The following is a 22,500-nucleotide window of genomic DNA, read 5'->3' as shown; positions in this document are numbered from 1 at the left end:
AACGCAAGAAGGGATCTACCTGCGGACCTGATCAGATGGCAGGCTCTTCAATCTCGCCCGCCTCAGAGCAAGGACAAAAGTCCGCGAAGCCCTCATCAGAGACGTAGACATGCTCTTTGCCGACGATGCCGCAGTTGTGACCCACACCCAGTGGCACTTGCAGTCACTAATGGACCGCTTCTCCCAGGCCTGCAAAGATTTCGGTCTGACCATCAGTCTCAAGAAGACAAATGTCCTATGCCAAGACACGCCATCTCCACCAGCCATCACCATTGATGACTACGAGCTTGAAGCCATCCATCAATTCACTTACCTTGGGTCCACCATCACCGACAACCTCTCCCTCGACACCAAGATCGACAAGAGGATCGGGAAGGCAGACACAACACAATTCGACACAGACAAGACAGGTGTTATTTCCTTTGTTATGTTGGAACATAAACGGTCTCGCTGGAAAATTAAACGATCCAGATTTTGTTGATTATGTAACGTCATTTGATATTTGCTGTTTATTTGAAACATTCACATTTAAATCATTCGACTTTTCAATTTATTTCGAAGAGTTCACTGTTCTTCATTCTCCTGCAGTGAAATTTACTCGTATGGGTAGAGCATCGGGTGGCACTGTTATGTTGATCCGTAAATCGCTTGTTGGTTATGTGAAGTGTATTGACACTAACAGTGATGACATAATTTGTGTTCGAATATCTAAAGCTGTAGTTTGTGCGGATAAGGATGTTAGTTTGTTGGTATGTATAATCACCCAGTAACCAGTGTGTTCTATAATGATAATGATTATGAATGCAGCATTACAATGCTGGAACAGTTTATCATTTCATTGTATGAAAAAGGAGATGATGTGCATGTTATTGTTGGGGGGAGGGGGGGGGGATCTGAACGCACGAATTGGAGATTGGAGTCTTAAAACAGAAACAGTGGACGACTTCAGCCGAGAATGCTCGGACGTTTTTGAAAGGACGTGACAAGACACTATTACCAATGGTTTTGGTGAAATACTTATGGAGATGTGTACAGCCTTTAGTTTAACGCCTTTAGAGATGTGTACAGCCTTTAGTTTAACGCCTTTAAATGGTCTGAGTTAAATTGTTTCTGATGATTTGTTTACTTTTCTTTCTGATCGGGGGAATAGTGTCATCGATTATTTTTTATGTTCTGTCGACTTCATTGATCATATAAAGTCATGCAGAGTTATGGAGCGTGTGGAGTCACATCATGTGCACATACAATTGGAAATTAAAAGCATCAATCAAACTTCAGAAGAAAGCGAACAAAAGAAAATATTTTCTGAAAAATTAAGATGGGATCCGAGTAAGTTACATCTGTTTGTTGACTTCATGACTGTGGAAAACACAGAAGTCTTATTTGATAAATTAACAGAGGAAGTCAGTTATGATGTTGAATCTGCTCTTGAAAAATTCACGTGCTTGATGTTAGAAGCTGGTGACTGCGTGCGTCAGACTGCGTGTATTGGTGGGCGTGTCAGAAATCACAGCAGATGGTATATGTGGAATGCAGACTCTATAAACGTGAAGCTAAACATGCTCTTAGTATCTGTTCTCGTACAGACCCAGTTGGAAATGAGAAACTATACAAAGAAAGAAAATTAGTCTACCAAAGAAAAAGAGCTTTGTACCAAAACAAGTTAAAGGAAAGCATTCAGGCCAAATACATACGACTCCCTGTTAAACAGTAAAAACGACAGCAACAGGTTTGGGACAATAGTGCGCAATGCAAGAAAAAAAAGAAAGAAAAACACCATACCTCCAATTTCAATCAATGCGTGGAAACAGCATTTTGAACAGATTTTACGCCCACAGGTTGAACCCAGTTCAGATAACTAAAAAACATCACAGCAGCATGTCGAAGAAGATGTCTATATACACGAGTTAGACGAAGATATAACAGAGGCAGAAGTAAGGTATGCAATTCATGGGCTTAAGTCTGGAAAGGCGTCTGGTTTGGACGAAATACCTCCAGATTTCTTCAAAGCAGCAGAAACTAAAATATCACCATTCCTAACAAAGTTGTTTAATAAATTATTTAGCGATGGTTACTTACCTATAGAATGGACGTATTGAGTGATAATACCATTGTTTAAAAAAGGAGATTTAAATAATGCTGGAAATTATAGGGGGATTTCGTTACTGAATATAGTAAAGTGTTCACTTTTATTTTGAATAAACGTTTGAATAGATAGGCTGAAGATGAACACAAAATACGTGAGGAGCAAGCGGGTTTTCCGAAAGGGGTATTCTACAATTGACCATATATACCTATACCTTAGTGTCCATGATAAATAACTGTTTGAATGGTAAACGCAAAGATGAATTATATGTTGCTTTTATAGATTAACAGAAGGCATTTGATTCAGTTGATCGTAACAAGTTATGGGGTGTGTTAGAAAAAAATCAAAACTTCTACTAAGATGTTGAAAATGTTGAAAGGAATCTGCAGTTCCGTACAGGCATGTGGTGCAGAGTTATCAAACTTTTTTGATTGTCCAGCAAGGTTGCTTGTTGTCTCCCTTAATTTTTTCACTCCTGATAACAGATGTAGCTGATTTTGTGACAAACAATGGGAAGCACGGATACCAGTTTTTGCCAGGTTTGTGGGAGATTTTTTCTACTTCTGTTTGCCGATGACATAGCTTTGATCTCTACTACTCCTTCCGGACTTCAGAATCAGATTGATAATTTGCAACGAGTTTCTAACTCCCTTGGATTGACAGTAAATTTACAGAAAACAAAAATTATAGTTTTTAGAAAAGGTGGTCATCTGAGTAAATATTAGAAATGGTACTATAAAGGGCAAGAGATTGAAATTGTGAACAGCTATAAATATTTAGGCTTTACTTTGTCAACTAGATTATCATTAGATATATCATTGTGCGAGTTTGCAAGCAGGGCGAAGGGTAAAGTGGTGGAGATGATAAAAACTATGTATAGTTTTGGTAATATGTATAGTTTTGGTAATATAGATATGTTCATTTTGTTTTAAATTGTTTGATGCACAAGTCAAGCCTATGTTATTATATTCATCAGAAGTGTGGGGTCTAAGTCATGTTAAAGTTATAGAAAACATACACCTTTTTGCTTGTAAACATTTCTTAGGTGTCAGTGGAAAAACACCAAACACAATGGTGTATGGAGAGACCGGCAGATATCTGCTTTACATTGATAGTTATTTGAGTGCACTAAGATACTGGTTTAAAATACAAAAAATGACTCTGACTAAATTACCAAAGCAAGCATACGAAAGAAATATGAACGAAGAAAGACAATCTAAAAACTGGGCATGTCAGGTAAAACAGTGTTTAGATTCATTTGGATTTTCAGAAGTCTGGATGTATGGAGGGGTGGGAGATAAAAAAAATTTCTTAAAGTTGTTCAGACAGAGAATGGTAGATTGTTACAAACAAGACTGGAAAGGAAAGTTGGAAAATAGTGATCGTTTTAAGGAATACCGCAAATTCAAATCTTTATTACAACCAGAAAAATACCTGCGAGATATTACAATAGCAAAATTTAGAGTGGTTCTGGTGAAGTTTCGTCCGAGGTAAATAAAAGATATAGCAATATGTCAACACCAAAAAACTGTCCCTTTTGTGATGATCTAGAAACTGAAGTACATTTTCTTATTAGATGTCCCGTATATGCTAAACTACGAGAAAAGTATATATTTAAACATTATAGAAATAATAAAACTCCACCAATTCCATTTTTGTTACAAAATGAAGACAGGTGCGTAATGAGAGATGTCGCTATGTTTATTTACTTAGCTTTTCGTTCCAGAGAGGAACTGATGTGAAGTTTAATTTAGAATGTTATAATCAAATTGCGTGACAGAGCAATTATGTTTAAGTTCTGTTGAATCTGGTTTTTCCCTCATTTTTTCAATCATTATCTTTATGTGTACCTGTTTTCATGTGGACAGGCTGGTGACCTTCGCAATAAACTTCCTGCGTTCCTGTTTACTCACCAACATGACTGTTGAAATCAGTTGATGTTTTCTTTTATTCCCAATATACTTTCACGTTTGTCATTCGGGATTGTGTGGTGCAGACCTCATTCGTGCAATTCCATTTTTCTCAAAAATGAACATGGTTGTCTTGTCTTGTTTTGTTTTATCTTCCTCTCTCTCTCTCTCTCTCTCTCTCTCTCTCTCTCTCTCTGTGTGTGTGTGTGTGTGTGTGTGTGTGTGTGTGTGTGTGTGTGTGTAACGCTCTGCAGTGACACTGACAGACAAACGCGGCTGTTTCAGAGAAAATAGTCGTCTGCTTGACGTTGCGGCGAGCGAGACAGATTTAAGTCCCTTCTTGTTTACCCCGTCCAGGCTGATCCAAAGATGTTTTGACAGTCATTGCCTAATCCTTGTATGATAGGGAAGGTTGGCGTGAATACTCTGGCAGGATGATTCGATTATTTTTCGCTATATTGGTAAAGGGGTGACAGGTCAGGAAAGACGAGGACCTATTGTTGTCCCCAGTTCCTGAGGTCGGTGTCATTACCCCTGTTGAGAGGGTCCATTCACTGCCTGAGGGTTGTAGGCGCTAATTAGGCACTTGATTCGCAGACTCCGGTGGAGGAGTTCATGTCTCACTTTAAGTGGTTGTTTGAACCACACGTAGGCTTGTTTGTGTAGTGACACTGACAAACGCGGCTGCTTTTGAGAACAAAAAAATAATAGTCATCTGCTTGACGTTGTGGCGAGCGAGACAGATGTAAGTCTCTTCTTGTTTACCCCGTCCAGGCTGATCCAAAGATGTTTTGACAGAAACATTGCTGACAATTATTAGGCTTGATTGAGGCCGACAATTATTAGGCTTGTTTGAAGCTGAAAAAGCTGCTTAGTTAACGGAGTGGTGTAGCAGAAGCATTAACTCTCTTTTTTTTTAAACTGTAAGACTGAGCAGTCTGTTATTAAAAGCAGAGGAGAGAAGTGAGAGGAGATCAATTTGTGTTATGCTTGATAACAGAAAGTTAGCTGTGGGAAACTGATGCAAGTGGTTGCAGTCAGTTCACTGTGTACTGATCTATACACAAGAGGTAGTGTTGAACAGTTAGAGAAGGTGTGTGTGCACCGAAAGGTGAAGAGCAGTTATTCTGTGTTCTTCATGTGAATCTTCTTCTACACATTTTGTGGCCTGTCTTGCGTGAAGACTGGGGTAAGTTCACTGCTCTGCAGAGAGTACCACGGAATAGCATGGACCGACTACCACTACTCCACTGCATGAGTGCCTGTCTCCATCTTCACCTCCACCTCGCTCCAACTACTCGTCACCACAAGGGCCAGTCAACCTTCAGCTGGGACACATCTGTGCTTCACAAGGCATGGGGAGCCAGAACACTTGATCAAAGCTGAGTAACAATCACAGTGTGTGACTGTGAACTGTGGAGATGTGGGGAGGGTTGTGATGTGACAGACTTCACTTCTTTTTCTTCTTCTTGGGACTGGTTTGGGTAGTGTGAGTGTGTGTGAGAGAGAAAAACATTCTTGTGATTTTGTGTTGTGTGTAGTTTGATTTTAGTGGAAATGTGACAAATCATGGGATAAATTGTTGTGTAGCTTGTGCAATGCGCACCATAGTCTGTGATTGCGCAGAGCTGTCTACTTTTTGTGGTGTCATGGACTTGCCTCCACCAGTGTATGACAGTTCATATAACTGTACAAATAGGACTATTAGGGATGCAGCACACACACCTCCCCTCCAGGGTAAGGGGGGTTATGGCCATCTGAAGGTCTAATATTCTTACTTGTTCAGATCATGTTCAAATTCACGTTTATTTATGTGATACTGACACAGCGAGAAAGAGAGACAGATAGAGATGTAGATATAGATGTTCTATTCATATAGGCCATAGCCCCTTAGAAGGGGGTACACATGTGAGACAGATAGAGAGAGACATAGAGAGAGAGAGAGAAAGAGAGAAAGAGAGGGAGGGAGACATAGAGAGAGAGAGAAAGAGAGGGAGGGAGACATAGAGAGAGAGAGGGACTGGATGAAGTGCATATGAATGAGTGCCTCTGCATTTTTCTTGTTGTCGTCCTTATTGTTGTCATTGTTGTTGTTTTGTTTGTTTGTTTTACTGTTCTTTCATTTCTATGTTAAACTGTTTAATTTTTTGACTATCATAAACCATGAAAAGATGAATGGTAGTAAATAAAACTGCTGTACTGAGGTAGAAAAAACTAGAGTTGGAATGACTTACTGTCTTCAAGGCAGCGAACGCTAACGGCTTCGGAAGGTTGACAGTCGTGGATCCCCCAACCTAGATGTCCACAGTACAACACGTTTGATTCCGTCCCCTTGCAGTCCATGTTGTCAAGATACGTCGTCCTCGGTGGCGTCCCGTACGGCGCATTCTGGACCTGTGGATCGTTAAAGCGGCACGCAGCATTTTGTTTTGCCTCATGTCTAGGACAAAGATCTCGGCCATACATCAAGTGCGCCATCAACATCATCGTTGTCGTCGTCATCATCATCAACATCATCATCGTCACATTATAATTATTATCAACACTTTTGTCGTTGATATCACTGCTAGGACCATTACGGCAGTCATAATTATCACCAGAGTCGTAGTCGTTAATACTACCACCATTATCAAGTGAAAGGTCATCGTTGTTCTCACCACGTTTCCGAAGAGACCGAGTTTAAGCTGGCGACACACGACGGTGGCGTCTCTTGCACCAAAGTGATCATCACAAATGTTGCCCCATTCACCGTCACCCAGCCGGACTTCCACACGTCCCTCCCTGTCGTTGGATCCTCCATCTAAACGTAGCTGAAAATCTGCATCGACAGGTGGACACAAAGGAGCACAACGTGTTTGAGATATCATCTTTGGATTTTGTGAGATATCTTTGCTAATAACAAATATCATGGGATGTTACCTATACACTGTTGGGGATATTACCTGTACCCCATCAGGGATATTACCTTACCATGTAGGGGATATTACAAGTACCCTATCGGGGATATTACCTGTATCCTGTCGGTGACATTACCTGTACTATGTCGGGGATATTACCTGTACCCAATCAGGGACATTACCTGTAACCTGTCGGGGATATTACCTGTACCCTATCAGGGATATTACCTGTACTCTATCAGGGATATTACCTGTACACTGTCGGGGATATTATCTGTATCCTATCAGGGATATTACCAGTACCCTATCAGGGATATTACCTGTACCTTATCAGCGACATTACCTATACCCTATCGGGGATATTACCTGTACCCTGTCAGGAATATTTACAGTACCCTATCAGGGATATTACATTACCCTGTCAGGAACATTACCAGTACCCTATTAGGGATATTACCTGTACCCTGTCAGGTATATCACCTGTACCCTGCCAGGGATATTACTCGCACCCTGTCGGGAATATTACCTATACCCTATCAGGGACATTACCTGTATCCTGTTGGTGATATTACCTGTACCCTGTCGGGGACCTTACCTGTACCCTGCCGGGAATATTACCAGTACCCTATCAGGGACATTACCTGTATTCTGTCAGGAACATTAGCTGTACCTTGTCGGTGATATTACCTGTACCCTGTCGGGGACATTACCTGTACCCTGTCTGGGATATCACCTGACCACTGTCAGGGACATTGCTTTCCTCTACAAAGCACATCACCTGATCTGTCATCTGTCCGGAACATCACCTGAATTCCGTCACGGGCATTACCTGCCAATTTAACTTACTCTGTCAGGAACCTTAATTGTGCACTGCCAGGTGCATTACCTGTCCTGTCACGGTGGAGCGGTTTTCACCAAGTGGTCATGTGACCAACGGATGTCTACGAGTTCTTGTCCCAAGTACCAACCGGGAATTAACTCCCTTCTCCACAAGACCTTCACTGGTGGCTGGGCTAGTCTTTCGTGTGAGACGGTAAACCGAGATCCCATGAGAAGTATGAAAAAGAACCCCCGCCAACAAAGGGTCATTTTTAGCAAAATCATGTATAAAAATCACTTTGATAATAAAAGAAATGCACATGCAGACCAAACCAAAGATTGTGGTGGTGCTGCACTGTGACCCTCCTTTGGAGGAAGGTGGCAGAATGGTGAAGACACTCAGTTGCCAATATGTAGAGTCCATGAAGGTGTGGGTTCCAATAAGAGAAATACACTTGCAGACAAGAACAAGGATCTGGGTAGTGCGGCACTGTGACGATGGGCTCTATCCGGTGAGACCAGTCTGATAGTCACACATAGAAATCTGTTGTGACAAAAAGTAATGTGACCACCCTAACTTCTCTGTGTGTGTGTGCGTGTGTGTGTGTGAGGGAGAGTGCGTTCGAGCGCGCGCGCACGTGTGTTTGTGTGTGTGTGTGTGTGTGTGTGTGTGTGTGTGTGTGTGTGCGTTTTGTTTTGTTTGTTGTTGTTGTTGTTGTTGTTTTCTGTTTTGTTTTTTGTTTGTTTGCTTGTTTTTTTCTTTTTCTTTTTGGTGCTGTGGTTATTAAGGTTTCGTTGTCCAAGGAAGCTGAGTCCTGATCTATGTTTCATGTTTTCTTTTTTATGTCGTTCTCTCTGATGTATTTGTATTTGTATTTCTTTTTTTCACAACAGATTTCTGTGTGTGAAATTCGGGTTCCTCTCCCCAAGGAGAGCGCTTCTCTACACTACAGCACCACCCACTTTTTTGTATTTTTTCCTGCGTGCAGTTTTATTTGTTATCCCTTTCGAAGTGCATTTTTCTACATTATTTTGCCAGGAACAACCCTTTTGTTGCCGTGGGTTCTTTTACGTGCGCTAAGTGCATGCTGCACACGAGACCTCGATTTATCGTCTCATCCGAATGACTAGCGTCCAGACCACCACTCAGGGTCTAGTGGATATCGGCGGCTGAGCCGTAATTCGAACCAGCGCGCTCAGATTCTCTCACTTCCTAGGTGGACCCATTACCTCTAAGCCATCACTGTCTGCCTGTCTGCCTGTCTGTCTCTCTGCCTGTCTGTCTATCCTGTTCACCAGGTGCCTATCTGATTGCTTGTCTGTCCCGTATTGTCAGCATTGTTTCTACATCACATTCTCTATGTCTGTCCCGTATTGTCAGCAATGTTTCTACATCACATTCTCTATGTCTGTCCCTAGTTGTCAGCATTGTTTCTACATCACATTCTCTATGTCTGTCCCGTATTGTCAGCATTGTTTCTACATCACATTCTCTATGTCTGTCCCATACTGTCAGCAATGTTTCTACATCACATTCTCTATGTCTGTCCCATACTGTCAGCATAGTTTCTACATCACATTCTCTATGTCTGTCCCTTATTGTCAGCATTCTTTCTACATCACATTGTCTATGTCTGTCCCGTGTTGTCAGCAATGTTTCTGCATCACATTCTCTATGTCTGTCCCATATTGTCAGCATTGTTTCTACATCACATTCTCTATGTCTGTCCCTTATTGTCAGCATTGTTTCTACATCACATTCTCTATGTCTGTCCCTTATTGTCAGCATTGTTTCTACATCACATTCTCTATGTCTGTCCCTTATTGTCAGCATTGTTTCTACATCACATTCTCTATGTCTGTCCCTTATTGTCAGCATTGTTTCTACATCACATTCTCTATGTCTGTCCCTTATTGTCAGCATTGTTTCTACATCACGTTCTCAATGTCTGTCCCGTATTGTCAGCAATGTTTCTACATCACGTTCTCTATGTCTATTTCTTCACCAGCATAACGGTTGAAATCAGTTGATGTTTTCTTTTATTCCCTACATGCTTTCACGTTTGTCATTCGGAATTGTGTGGTGCAGACCTCATTTCTGCAATTCCATTTTTCTCAAAAATGAACATGTTCCCTTGTCTTGTTTTGTTTTATTTTCCTGCATGTGTGCGTGTGTGTGTGTGTGTGTGTGGGGGGGGGGGGGGTTGTGATGTGACAGACCACTTCTTTTCTTCTTCTTCTTCTTGGGGCTGGTTTGGGTAGTGTGGGTGTGTGTGAGAGAGAAAAACAATCTTGTGATTTTGTGTTGTGTGTAGTTTGATTTTAGTGGAAATATGACAAATCATGGGATAAATTGTTGTGTAGCTTATGCAATGCGCACCATAGTCTGTGATCGCGTAGAGCTGTCTACTTTTTGTGGTGTCATGGACCTGCCTCCACCACCGTATGAAAGTTTATATAACTGTACAAATAAGACTATTAGGGATGAAGCAGAAACAGTTAAGAAACGCCCAATGAAGAAGGCAGCAGAGTTAGAATTTTTTATGGCAGCATCTGGTCATGTGGACTGTGTTGTGACATTGATGTGTCATCTGAAGGAACTTGCAGGACACCAGGTCACAGCTCTGTCACTGGGGTTGCAACAACTATTGGATGTGAAAGTGGTAAAGTGTTTGACGCTGGCAGCAGATAAAAAACAGTGTGATGTGTGAATAATCGTGTCAAGAACAGTATTTCCTACAGGAGATGGGCTGCGCAGCATCAGAATAAATGCGTGTATGGGCTGTATATTTTCACAAACTGTCTGCTGATGAGAACGCAATGCTTAATATATGTTATGATACATGTGCTTTTCAACAGGAAGAAAAGGAAAATAGAGTAACGGACTATAGATACGAAAACTACCAGAGATGTTTAGGTTACACACAGAACCCCAGTGAATCAGTCAATGGCCTAATATGGAAATTTTGTCCCGAGAAGAAAGCACATGGCATGAACGCTGCTGAAGCTGCTGCTGCCTTAGCTGCTGGAATATTCAGTGATGGATCAAGGATACTTTGTGACATTTTGAGATAACTGAACCTGACTGTAGTTGGCTCATGCTAGCTTTAAGCACAGAGATATCGATCGCATCCAAAGAACACAGAAAGAGGCCCAGGAGAGCTCACATGAAGCAAGAATTACCAGAAGAGTAGAGAGACTCAGGAGGGATGAAGCTGAATCTGAAGCAGAAGGTTTTCCCTATCAAGTTGGGGCATACTGACTCAAGACTATGAGGTAGACATATTTGGTATTGTCATTTAATCATAATAATGGATACTTATATAGCACACTATCCAGAAATCTGCTCTCGGTGCTTTACAAAAACGCTTTAACATAAAACATTACATCTATGTTACATACACACACCAAAATGTGACTACACACACACACACACACACACGCACGCACGCACGCACGCACGCACGCACGCACGCACGCACACACACACACACACACACACACACACACACACACACACGCAGGCACACAAACTGCATACATACATTTTAATATACAGGTGTATCTAACAGCTACCCTAACACACACGCACACATAGGCAGGCACTAACTTACATAAACACACGCACACACAATACACATTCATATACATGCATGTAGTTATGTACACATACTTACGTATACACACATAGTCAAGCACAGCTAACGCAAAGGAAGTGGACCTGCCACAATTGAACTTACTGCTGAGGGAAAAGGTGAGTTTTGAGACGAGATTTAAAAGATGCGAGGGAATCAGAATGACGGAGGTTATCAGGGAGCTTGTTCCACGTCTTTGGCGATTGAAAAGAAGGTACCCTGGGAAGTCGAGTATCAGAGGAAGAACGGAGCTGGCGAGACGGGGTATAGATATGGAGGAGTTCCGAAAGATACTTGGGGCCAGATCCGTAGACTGCAGAAAAGGTCAGAGTGGATAGCTTGTAGTCTATTCGATCAGAAACAGGCAAGCAACCAGTGGAGAGACAAGGAGAGGAGGGGTCATTTGAGGGGTGAGGGGGGTGGGGAGTGTAGAAAATCAACACTTTATTTTGGTTTCTGCTTGATAATTTCAAAACTTATTTAAGATATTGACCAAACATATTCCACAAATGTTGAACAGATCAAGGGCTAGATCTTGAAACACAATCATTGGACTTGACTAAAAAGAAACAAATTTTTTAATGTGAATATCTGATCAAAAAAGGTGAAAATGTTCAACATTTCTAGCCCAGCTGCGTGGCAAAACTTTTTAAGGTAGAGGCTCAGTTTTGCTTTGGGGTCCAGATATATCATTCGTTTGCTCTGAACACTAAACAATTAGTTCTAGATAGGTAAAGTTTTGAACATATCAAGGGAAAATCAGCTGTTCATTTTCACGCATGCTATTTTTGACTCACGTGTGTAAACAAAGTGAGTCTGTGTTATAACCCGGTGTTCGGCTGTCTGTATGTGTGTGTGTGGAAGGGGGTGGCGGGAGGACTTTAAAATTGCCATTTTCTCTGGAAATACATTGTCTGTCAATACCAAATTTAGTTTAGATATAGTAGGAAACAATCTTCTCGGTCATACCAATACCAGGATGTACGTCTCCCTAATTTTGCCTTATTTCCAGATCATTAATGGTTTATATCGTTGATGCTCAGCCCGGATCCAAAAACACTATTTTACCCTTTCCCAGTTGCAGGAACGTAGGCTATGTCTGGTAAGAAGACGCCGTGACCTCGTTTTTCTTGTTCACAATTAACAGAAAAGAAATACAAATTCTACACAGAACACATACAGTGACACTTACTATACTATTGAGGTGTTTACTGCATATGAATAAAGTGGACGCTGATGTAGAACGAACTTACTTTTAAAAACATTTTGACCAAATGTGGTGCCAATACCTTGTCATATGGCTGTATAACTGAATTATGATTTGGGCATTCCTGGTTAGCTAGGGGATTGCGTTGGTTTTTGTTGTTCTTTTATCAGCACACCTTGACACTATCTATACACTCTCCCAAATCTGTTAGTCTAATGTATTTATCCATATTCATAGCAAGATATAGTTCCAGTTTCACCAGATCATTTTTAGCAATATGGAATATGAAAACCTTTCAAAAATCTGAAAATGACTATCCCAGTTCTGACATCCACATTCAGTTATTATATGTATGGAGCAAGCTATTAAAAAAAAGAAGCATATCCTCTACCCCGGTTTCAACCAAAGCGAGAGAGATAGAGAGCGATGGTTTATTGAAGAAAAGATGTGGAGCCATTTAAAGGGGTGCACATAAACTGGACGCATTTAGACGTAATGCGCACATAAACAGTTTCTCAAAGACTCACCAAGTGCAACGGAACTCTCCAAGGACGCAGATGGGCATATTTAAGTCCTCCAAAATAGATTTTAAAAAATTACAAAAAGTATACTACTGACATATGCGAAGTACCGGAAAGAGGTTCTTGTGGCAAGAAATGAAAGACAGTACAGTTTGGTAGTGCACAAGAACAACTAAGTGATATATTCTGTAATTCGAAAGGATTGATCAGAGTTAGTTTTGCAATGAACTCTAAACTGTCCGCTGTTTGTGTTGGCCACACCTTTCACAACTGCCAAAGGAGGGAGTTGATGGGGTTCTTTTTTTTTCTTTTTTTTTAATATTGTCTGGATTCTTAGACCGCAACTGACGTTATGTGACACGTGTAATTATAAACAGGTAATTGTGGACAGAGAAAACCCCTACTGATGTAAGTGGGGTGTATGGACACATAATCCATCAATGATGATGTTTGGTTTACCAAATGAAACGTTGTAAATTGCGGCAACGCGATGCTTGAAATTGTGGAGTTTGGGTCAGTAATGGAACGTTTGTAACGCTCGGGTATATTTTAGCAGGTCATTCTTCATAGCACAAGGCGAAGTAATATAATATGAAGCTCTACACACCTAATCTTAGTCAAATTTGACACGCCACTTATAACAACATACCACTTCTTTGCTCATACACTTTCGCGACAGTACAAAAACAGTGCCTTTTTCAACCATACTCTGGCATATTCATACCGTATTTCATTTTTGGCAGACAGGTATATGTGGATAGCAAATTGATCAAACTTTTAGGAAATCATAATGAAAAATCCGCCCCCCCCCCCCACCCCCGCCCCCTACACACACACACACGCACACACCTCCCCTCCAGGGTAAGTGGGGTTATGGCCATCTGAAGGTCTAATACTCTTACCTGTTCAGATGACGTTCAAATTCACGTTTATTTATGTGATACTGACACAGCGAGAAAGAGAGACAGATAGAGATGTAGATGTAGATGTTTTATTCAAATAGGCCATAGCCCCTTAGAAGGGGGTACACATGTGAGACAGAGAGAGAGAGACAGAGAGAGAGAGAGAGAGAGAGAGGGACTGGATGAAGTGCATATGAATGAGTGCCTCTGCATTTTTCTTGTTGTCGTCCTTATTGTTGTCATTGTTGTTGTTTTGTTTGTTTGTTTGTTTTACTGTTGTTTTATTTCTATGTTAAACTGTTTAATTTTTTTATTATCATAAACGATGAAAAGATGAATGGTAGTAAATAAAACTCCTGTACTGAGGTAGAAAAAACTAGAGTTGGAATGACTTACTGTCTCCAAGGCAGCGAACGCTAACGGCTTGGGAAGGTTGACAGTTGTGGTTCCCCCAAGCTCGATGTCCACAGTCCAACACGTTTGATTCCGTCCCCATGCAGCCCATGTTGTCAAGATACGTCGTCCTCGGTGGCGTCCCGTACTGCGCATTCTGGACCTGTGGATCGTTAAAGCGGCACGCAGCATTTTGTTTTGCCTCATGTCTAGGACAAAGATCTCGGCCATACATCAAATGCGCCATCAACATCATCGTTGTCGTCGTCATCATCATCAACATCATCATCGTCACATTATAATTATTATCAACACTTTTGTCGTTGATATCACTGCTAGGACCATTACGGCAGTCATAATTATCACCAGAGTCGTAGTCGTTAATACTACCACCATTATCAAGTGAAAGGTCATCGTTGTTCTCACCACGTTTCCGAAGAGACCGAGTTTAAGCTGGCGACACACGACGGTGGCGTCTCTTGCACCAAAGCCATCATCACAAATGTTGCCCCAGTCACCGTCATCCAGCCGGACTTCCACACGTCCCTCCCTGTCGTTGGATCCTCCAACTAAACGTAGCTGAAAATCTGCATCGACAGGTGGACACAAAGGAGCACAACGTGTTTGAGATATCATCTTTGGATTTTGTGAGATATCTTTGCTAATAACAAATATCATGGGATGTTACCTATACACTGTTGGGGATATTACCTGTACCCCATCAGGGATATTACCTTACCATGTAGGGGATATTACAAGTACCCTATCAGGGATATTACCTGTATCCTGTCGGTGACATTACCTGTACCATGTCGGGGATATTACCTGTACCCAATCAGGGATATTACCTGTAACCTGTCGGGGATATTACCTGTACCCTATCAGGGATATTACCTGTACTCTACCAGGGATATTACCTGTACACTGTCGGGGATATTATCTGTATCCTATCAGGGATATTACCAGTACCCTATCAGGGATATTACCTGTACCTTATCAGCGATATTACCTATACCCTATCGGGGATATTACCTGTACCCTGTCAGGAACATTTACAGTACCCTATCAGGGATATTGCATTACCCTGTCAGGAACATTACCAGTACCCTATTAGGGATATTACCTGTACCCTGTCAGGTATATCACCTGTACCCTGCCAGGGATATTACTCGCACCCTGTCGGGAATATTACCTATACCCTATCAGGGACATTACCTGTATCCTGTTGGTGATATTATCTGTACCCTGTCGGGGACATTACCTGTACCCTGTCGGGAATATTACCAGTACCCTATCAGGGACATTACCTGTATTCTGTCAGGAGCATTAGCTGTACCTTGTTGGTGATATTACCTGTACCCTGTCGGGGACATTACCTGTACCCTATCTGGGATATTACCTGCCTACTGTCAGGGACATCGCTTTCCTCTACAAAGCACATCACCTGATCTGTCATCTGTCCGGAACATCACCTGAATTCCGTCACGGGCATTACCTGCCGTTTTAACTTACTCTGTCAGGAACCTTAATTGTGCACTGCCAGGTGCATTACCTGTCCTGTCACGGTGGAGCGGTTTTCACCAAGTGGTCATGTGACCAACGGATGTCTACGAGTTCTTGTCCCAAGTACCAACCGGGAATTAACTCCCTTCTCCACAAGACCTTCAGTGGTGGCTGGGCTAGTCTTTCGTGTGAGACGGTAAACCGAGATCCCATGAGAAGTATGAAAAAGAACCCCCGCCAACAAAGGGTCATATTGTTTAGCAAAATCATGTATAAAAATCACTTTGATAATAAAAGAAATGCACATGCTGACCAAACCAAAGATTGTGGTGGTGCTGCACTGTGACCCTCCTTTGGAGGAAGGTGGCAGAATGGTGAAGACACTCAGTTGCCAATATGTAGAGTCCATGAAGGTGTGGGTTCCAATAAAAGAAATACACTTGCAGACAAGAACAAGGATCTGGGTAGTGCGGCACTGTGACGATGGGCTCTACCCGGTGAGACCAGTCTGATAGTCACACATAGAAATCTGTTGTGACAAAAAGTAATGTGACTACCCTAACTTCTCTGTGTGTGTGTGCGTGTGTGTGTGTGTGTGTGGGAGAGTGCGTTCGAGCGCGTGCGCACGTGTGTTTGTGTGTGCGCTTGTGTGTGTGTGTGTGTGTGTGTGTGTGTGTGTGTGTGTGTGTGTGTGTGTGTGTGTGTGTGTGTGTGTGTGTGTGCGTGCGTTTTGCTTTGTTTGTTGTTGTTGTTGTTTTCTGTTTTGTTTTTTTTTTTGTTTGCTTGTTTTTTCTTCTTCTTTTTGGTGCTGTGGTTATTAAGGTTTCGTTGTCCAAGGAAGCTGAGTCCTGATCTATGTTTCATGTTTTCTTTTTTATGTCGTTCTCTCTGATGTATTTGTATTTGTATTTCTTTTTATCACAACAGATTTCTGTGTGTGAAATTCGGGCTCCTCTCCCCAGGGAGGGCGCGTCGCTACACTACAGCGCCACCCACATTTTGTACTTTTTCCTGCGTGCAGTTTTATTTGTTATCCCTTGTGAAGTGCATTTTTCTACATAATTCTGCCAGGGACAACCCTTTTGTTGCCGTGGGTTCTTTTACGTGCGCTAAGTGCATGCTGCACACGAGACCTCGGTTTATCGTCTCATCCGAATGACTAGCGTCCAGACCACCACTCAGGGTCGAGTGGATATCGAACCAGCGCGCTCAGATTCTCTCACTTCCTAGGTGGACCCATTACCTCTAGGCCATCACTCCACACTGTCTGCCTGTCTGCCTGTCTGTCTCTCTGCCTGTCTGTCCTGTTCACCAGGTGCCTATCTGATTGCTTGTCTGTCCCTAGTTGTCAGCATTGTTTCTACATCACATTCTCTGTGTCTGTCTCTTACTGTCAGCAATGTTTCTACATCACATTCTCTGTGTCTGTCTCTTACTGTCAGCAATGTTTCTACATCACATTCTCTGTGTCTGTCTCTTACTGTCAGCATTGTTTCTACATCACATTCTCTGTGTCTGTTTCCTCACCAACATGACTGTTACAATCAGTTGATGTTTTCTTTTATTCCCAATATACTTTCACGTTTGTCATTCGGCATTGTGTGGTGCAGACCTCATTCGTGCACTTCCATTTTTCTCAAAAATGAACATGGTTGTCTTGTCTTGTTTTGTTTTATCTTCCTGCATGTGTGTGTGTGTGTGTGTGTGTGTGTGTGTAGAAGGGGGTACACATGTGAGACAGATAGAGAGAGACAGAGAGAGAGAGAGAGAGAGAGAGAGAGAGAGAGAGGGAGGGGAACATAGAGAGAGAGAGGGACTGGATGAATTGCATATGAATGAGTGCCTCTGCATTTTTCTTGTTGTCGTCCTTATTGTTGTCATTGTTGTTTTGTTTGTCTGTTTTACTGTTCTTTCATTTCTATGTTAAACTGTTTAATTTTTTTTTTACTATCATAAACGATGAAAAGATGAATGGTAGTAAATAAAACTGCTGTACTGAGGTAGAAAAAAACTAGAGTTGGAATGACTTACTGTCTTCAAGGCAGCGAACGCTAACGGCTTCGGAAGGTTTACAGTTGTGGATCCCCCAACCTCGATGTCCACAGTCCAACACGTTTGATTCCGTCCCCATGCAGTCCATGTCGTCAAGATACGTCGTCCTCGGTGGCGTCCCGTACTGCGCATTCTGGACCTGTGGATGGTTAAAGCGGCACGCAGCATTTTGTTTTGCCTCATGTCTAGGACAAAGATCTCGGCCATACATCAAGTGCGCCATCAACATCATCGTTGTCGTCGTCATCATCATCAACATCATCATCATCATCATCACTTTATAATTATTATCCACACCTTTGTCGTTGATATCACTGCTATGACCATTACCGTAGTCATAATTATCACCAGCGTCGTCGTCGTTAATGCTACCACAATTATCAAGTGCAAGGTCATCGTCATTAAATTGTTCTCACCATGATTCCGATGAGACCGAGTTTAAGCTGGCGACACACGACGGTGGCGTCTGTTCCACCAAAGCCATCATCACAAATGTTGCCCCATTCACCGTCAGCCAGTCGGACTTCCACACGTCCCTCCCTGTCGTTGGATCCTCCAACTAAACGTAGCTGAAAATCTGCATCGAGAGATAGACACAAAGGAGCACAACGTGTTTGAGATGTCATCTTTGGATTTTGTGAGATATCTTTGCTAATAACAAATATCATGGGATGTTACCTATACACTGTTGGGGATATTACCTGTACCCTATCAGGGATATTACCTTACCATGTAGGGGATATTACCTGTACCCTATCAGGGATATTACCTGTATCCTGTCGGGGATATTACCTGTACCCAATCAGGGACATTACCTGTAACCTGTCGGGGATATTGCCTGTACCCTATCGGGGATATTACCTGTACTCTATCAGGGATATTACCTGTACACTGTCGGGGATATTATCTGTATCCTATCAGAGATGTTACCTGTACCCTGTCAGGGATATTACCTTACCATGTCGGGGATATTACATGTACCCTGTCGAGTATATTACCTGTACCATATCGGGGACATTACATGTACACTATCAGGGACACATGTCGGGGATATTATCTGTGCCCTATCATGGACATTACCAGTACCCTATCAGGGATATTACCTGTACCCTATCAGCGACATTACTTATACCCTATCGGGGATATTACCTGTACCCTGTCAGGAACATTACCAGTACCCTATTAGGGATATTACCTGTACCCTGTCAGGTATATCACCTGTACCCTGCCAGGGATATTACTCGCACCCTGTCGGGAATATTACCTATACCCTATCAGGGACATTACCTGTATCCTGTTGATGATATTACCTGTACCCTGTCGGGGACCTTACCTGTACCCTGTCGGGAATATTACCAGTACCCTATCAGGGACATTACCTGTAGTCTGTCAGGTACGTTACCTGTATTCTGTCAGGGACATTAGCTGTACCTTGTCGGTAATATTACCTGTACCCTTTTGGGGACATTACCTATACCCTGTCTGTGATATTACCTGCCTACTGTCAGGGACATTGCTTTCCTCTACAAAGCACATCACCTGATCTGTCATCTGTCCGGAACATCACCTGTATTCCGTCACGGGCATTACCTGCCGTTTTAACATACTCTGTCAGGAACCTTAATTGTGCACTGTCAAGTGTTCTCTGTGTGTGAGTGCGTGTGTGTGTGTGCGTGTGTGTGTGTGTGGGAGAGTGCGTTCGAGCGCGTGCGCACGTGTGTTTGTGTGTGCGCTTGTGTGTGTGTGTGTGTGTGTGTGCGCGTGCGTTTTGCTTTGTTTGTTATTGTTGTTGTTGTTTTCTGTTTTGGTTTTTCTTTGTTTGCTTGTTTTTTCTTCTTTTTGGTGCTGTGGTTATTAAGGTTTCGTTGTCCAAGGAAGCTGAGTCCTGATCTATGTTTCATGTTTTCTTTTTTATGCCGTTCTCTCTGATGTATTTGTATTTGTATTTCTTTTTATCACAACAGATTTCTGTGCGTGAAATTCGGGCTCCTCTCCCCAGGGAGATCGCTTCGCTACACTACAGCGCCACCCACATTTTGTACTTTTTCCTGCGTGCAGTTTTATTTGTTATCCCTTGTGAAGTGCATTTTTCTACATAATTCTGCCAGGGACAACCCTTTTGTTGCCGTGGGTTCTTTTACGTGCGCTAAGTGCATGCTGCACACGAGACCTCGATTTATCGTCTCATCCGAATGACTAGCGTCCAGACCACCACTCAGGGTCGAGTGGATATCGAACCAGCGCGCTCAGATTCTCTCACTTCCTAGGTGGACCCATTACCTCTAGGCCATCACTCCACACTGTCTGCCTGTCTGCCTGTCTGTCTCTCTGCCTGTCTGTCCTGTTCACCAGGTGCCTATCTGATTGCTTGTCTGTCCCTAGTTGTCAGCATTGTTTCTACATCACATTCTCTATGTCTGTCCCGTATTGTCAGCATTGTTTCTACATCACATTCTCTATGTCTGTCCCTTATTGTCAGCATTGTTTCTACATCACATTCTCTATGTCTGTCTCTTACTGTCAGCAATGTTTCTACATCACATTCTCTGTGTCTGTCTCTTACTGTCAGCATTCTTTCTACATCACATTCTCTATGTCTGTCCCTTATTGTCAGCATTGTTTCTACATCACATTCTCTATGTCTGTCGCGTATTGTCAGCATTCTTTCTACATCACATTCTCTATGTCTGTCTCTTATTGTCAGCATTCTTTCTACATCACATTCTCTATGTCTGTCCCTTATTGTCAGCATTGTTTCTACATCACATTCTCTATGTCTGTCCCTTATTGTCAGCATTGTTTCTACATCACATTCTCTGTGTCTGTCCCTTATTGTCAGCAATGTTTCTACATCACATTCTCTATGTCTGTCCCTTATTGTCAGCATTGTTTCTACATCACATTCTCTATGTCTGTCCCTTATTGTCAGCATTGTTTCTACATCACATTCTCTATGTCTGTCTCTTACTGTCAGCATTCTTTCTACATCACATTCTCTATGTCTGTCGCGTATTGTCAGCATTGTTTCTACATCACATTCTCTATGTCTGTCGCGTATTGTCAGCTTGTTTCTACATCACAATCTCTGTGTCTGTTTCCTCACCAACATGACTGTTACAATCAGTTGATGTTTTCTTTTATTCCCAATATGCTTTCACGTTTGTCATTCAGCATTGTGTGGTGCAGACCTGATTCGTGCAATTCCATTTTTCTCAAAAATGAACATGGTTGTCTTGTCTTGTTTTGTTTTATCTTCCTGTGTGTGTGTGTGTGTGTGTGTGTGTGCGCGCGCGCGCGTGTGTGTGTGTGAGTGTGTGTGTGTGTGTGTGTGTGTCGCTTTACAGTGACACTGACAAACGCGGCTGCTTTTGAGAAGAAAAAAAAAAAGTAGTCGTCTGCTTGACGTGGTGGCGAGCGAAACAGATCCAAAGATGTTTTGACAGAAACATTGCTGACAATTATTTGGCTTGATTGATGCCGACAATCATTAGGCTTGTTTGAAGCTGAAAAAGCTGCTTAGTTAACGGAGTGGTGTAACTGAAGCATTAACTCTCATTTTTTTTAACTGTAAGACTGAGCAGTCTGTTATTAAAAGCAGTGGGAAGAAGTGAGAGGAGATCAATTTGTGTTATGCTTGATAACAGAAAGTTAGCTGTGGGAAACTGATGCAGGTGGTTGCAGTCAGTTCACTGTGTACTGATCTATACACAAGAGGTAGTGTTGAACAGTTAGAGAAGGTGTGTGTGCACCGAAAGGTGAAGAGCAGTTATTCTGTGTTCTTCATGTGAATCTTCTTCTACACATTTTGTGGCCTGTCTTGCGTGAAGACTGGGGTAAGTTCACTGCTCTGCAGAGAGTACCACGGAAAAGCCTGGACCGACTACCACTACTGCACTGCATGAGTGCCTGTCTCCATCTTCACCTCCACCTCGCTCCAACTGCTCGTCACCACAAGGGCCAGTCAACCTTCAGCTGGGACACATCTGTGCTTCACAAGGCATGGGGAGCCAGAACACTTGATCAAAGCTGAGTAACAATCACAGTGTGTGACTGTGAACTGTGGAGATGTGGGGAGGGTTGTGATGTGACAGACTTCACTTCTTTTTCTTCTTCTTCTTCTTGGCGCCGGTTTGGGTAGAGTGAGTGTGTGTGAGAGAGAGAAACATTCTTGTGTTTTCTATATCTTATTTTGTGTTGTGTATAGTTTGATTTTAGGGTGTATTAAAATTATCAATTAATTGTAGACAAGTGCTCAGCTGGCTTCAATGACTGCTTCACCCACAAGCTGTATGCAGATGCCTTTTTAGCAACTAACCTGCCGGTCTTCAATGGCTCGGGCAGAATGCATGACGCCATTCCAAATTTAAATGCAAAGCCCATTCTAAACAAATGCTCCAAACGTTTATTTGACCAACTATGTATGGTTCACTTCCAGATTATATCTATTGTGCTTACACACACACTTAAATCAGTTAGAAGCATATTTGACTTTAGTGTAATCGTTCGTCAGTGTGGGTATTTCAACTGACGCTAAGATTACGTCATTTTGTCTTTTCGTCACACATAATGCTACAG

General features: G+C 42.2%; 1 protein-coding gene across 5 annotated transcripts in view; it reads right to left on the bottom strand.

Moving 5' to 3' along the window:
* Nucleotides 1–22,500, bottom strand: part of LOC143281873 (adhesion G-protein coupled receptor G6-like) — an 81,221-nt gene that overhangs the window by 31,583 nt on the left and 27,138 nt on the right. For 3 of the 5 annotated variants that reach the window (XM_076587135.1, XM_076587136.1, XM_076587137.1), the window contains 6 exons: nucleotides 18,342–18,502; nucleotides 17,905–18,064; nucleotides 14,797–14,963; nucleotides 14,374–14,533; nucleotides 6,654–6,814; nucleotides 6,231–6,390 (listed from right to left, as the gene is read on the bottom strand). In XM_076587135.1, coding sequence (XP_076443250.1) covers nucleotides 6,231–6,390; nucleotides 6,654–6,814; nucleotides 14,374–14,533; nucleotides 14,797–14,963; nucleotides 17,905–18,064; nucleotides 18,342–18,502 — 969 coding nt within the window. The remainder of the gene's footprint in view (nucleotides 1–6,230; nucleotides 6,391–6,653; nucleotides 6,815–14,373; nucleotides 14,534–14,796; nucleotides 14,964–17,904; nucleotides 18,065–18,341; nucleotides 18,503–22,500) is intronic. The other 2 variants (XM_076587138.1, XM_076587139.1) reach the window with 2 other exon arrangements.

This window comes from Babylonia areolata, chromosome 5 (genome assembly GCF_041734735.1).
Source record: "Babylonia areolata isolate BAREFJ2019XMU chromosome 5, ASM4173473v1, whole genome shotgun sequence".
Taxonomy (NCBI): Eukaryota; Metazoa; Mollusca; class Gastropoda; order Neogastropoda; family Buccinidae; genus Babylonia; species Babylonia areolata.
The sequence above is the reverse complement of the archived record's forward strand: the minus strand, read 5'-3'. Positions and strand labels throughout refer to the sequence as shown.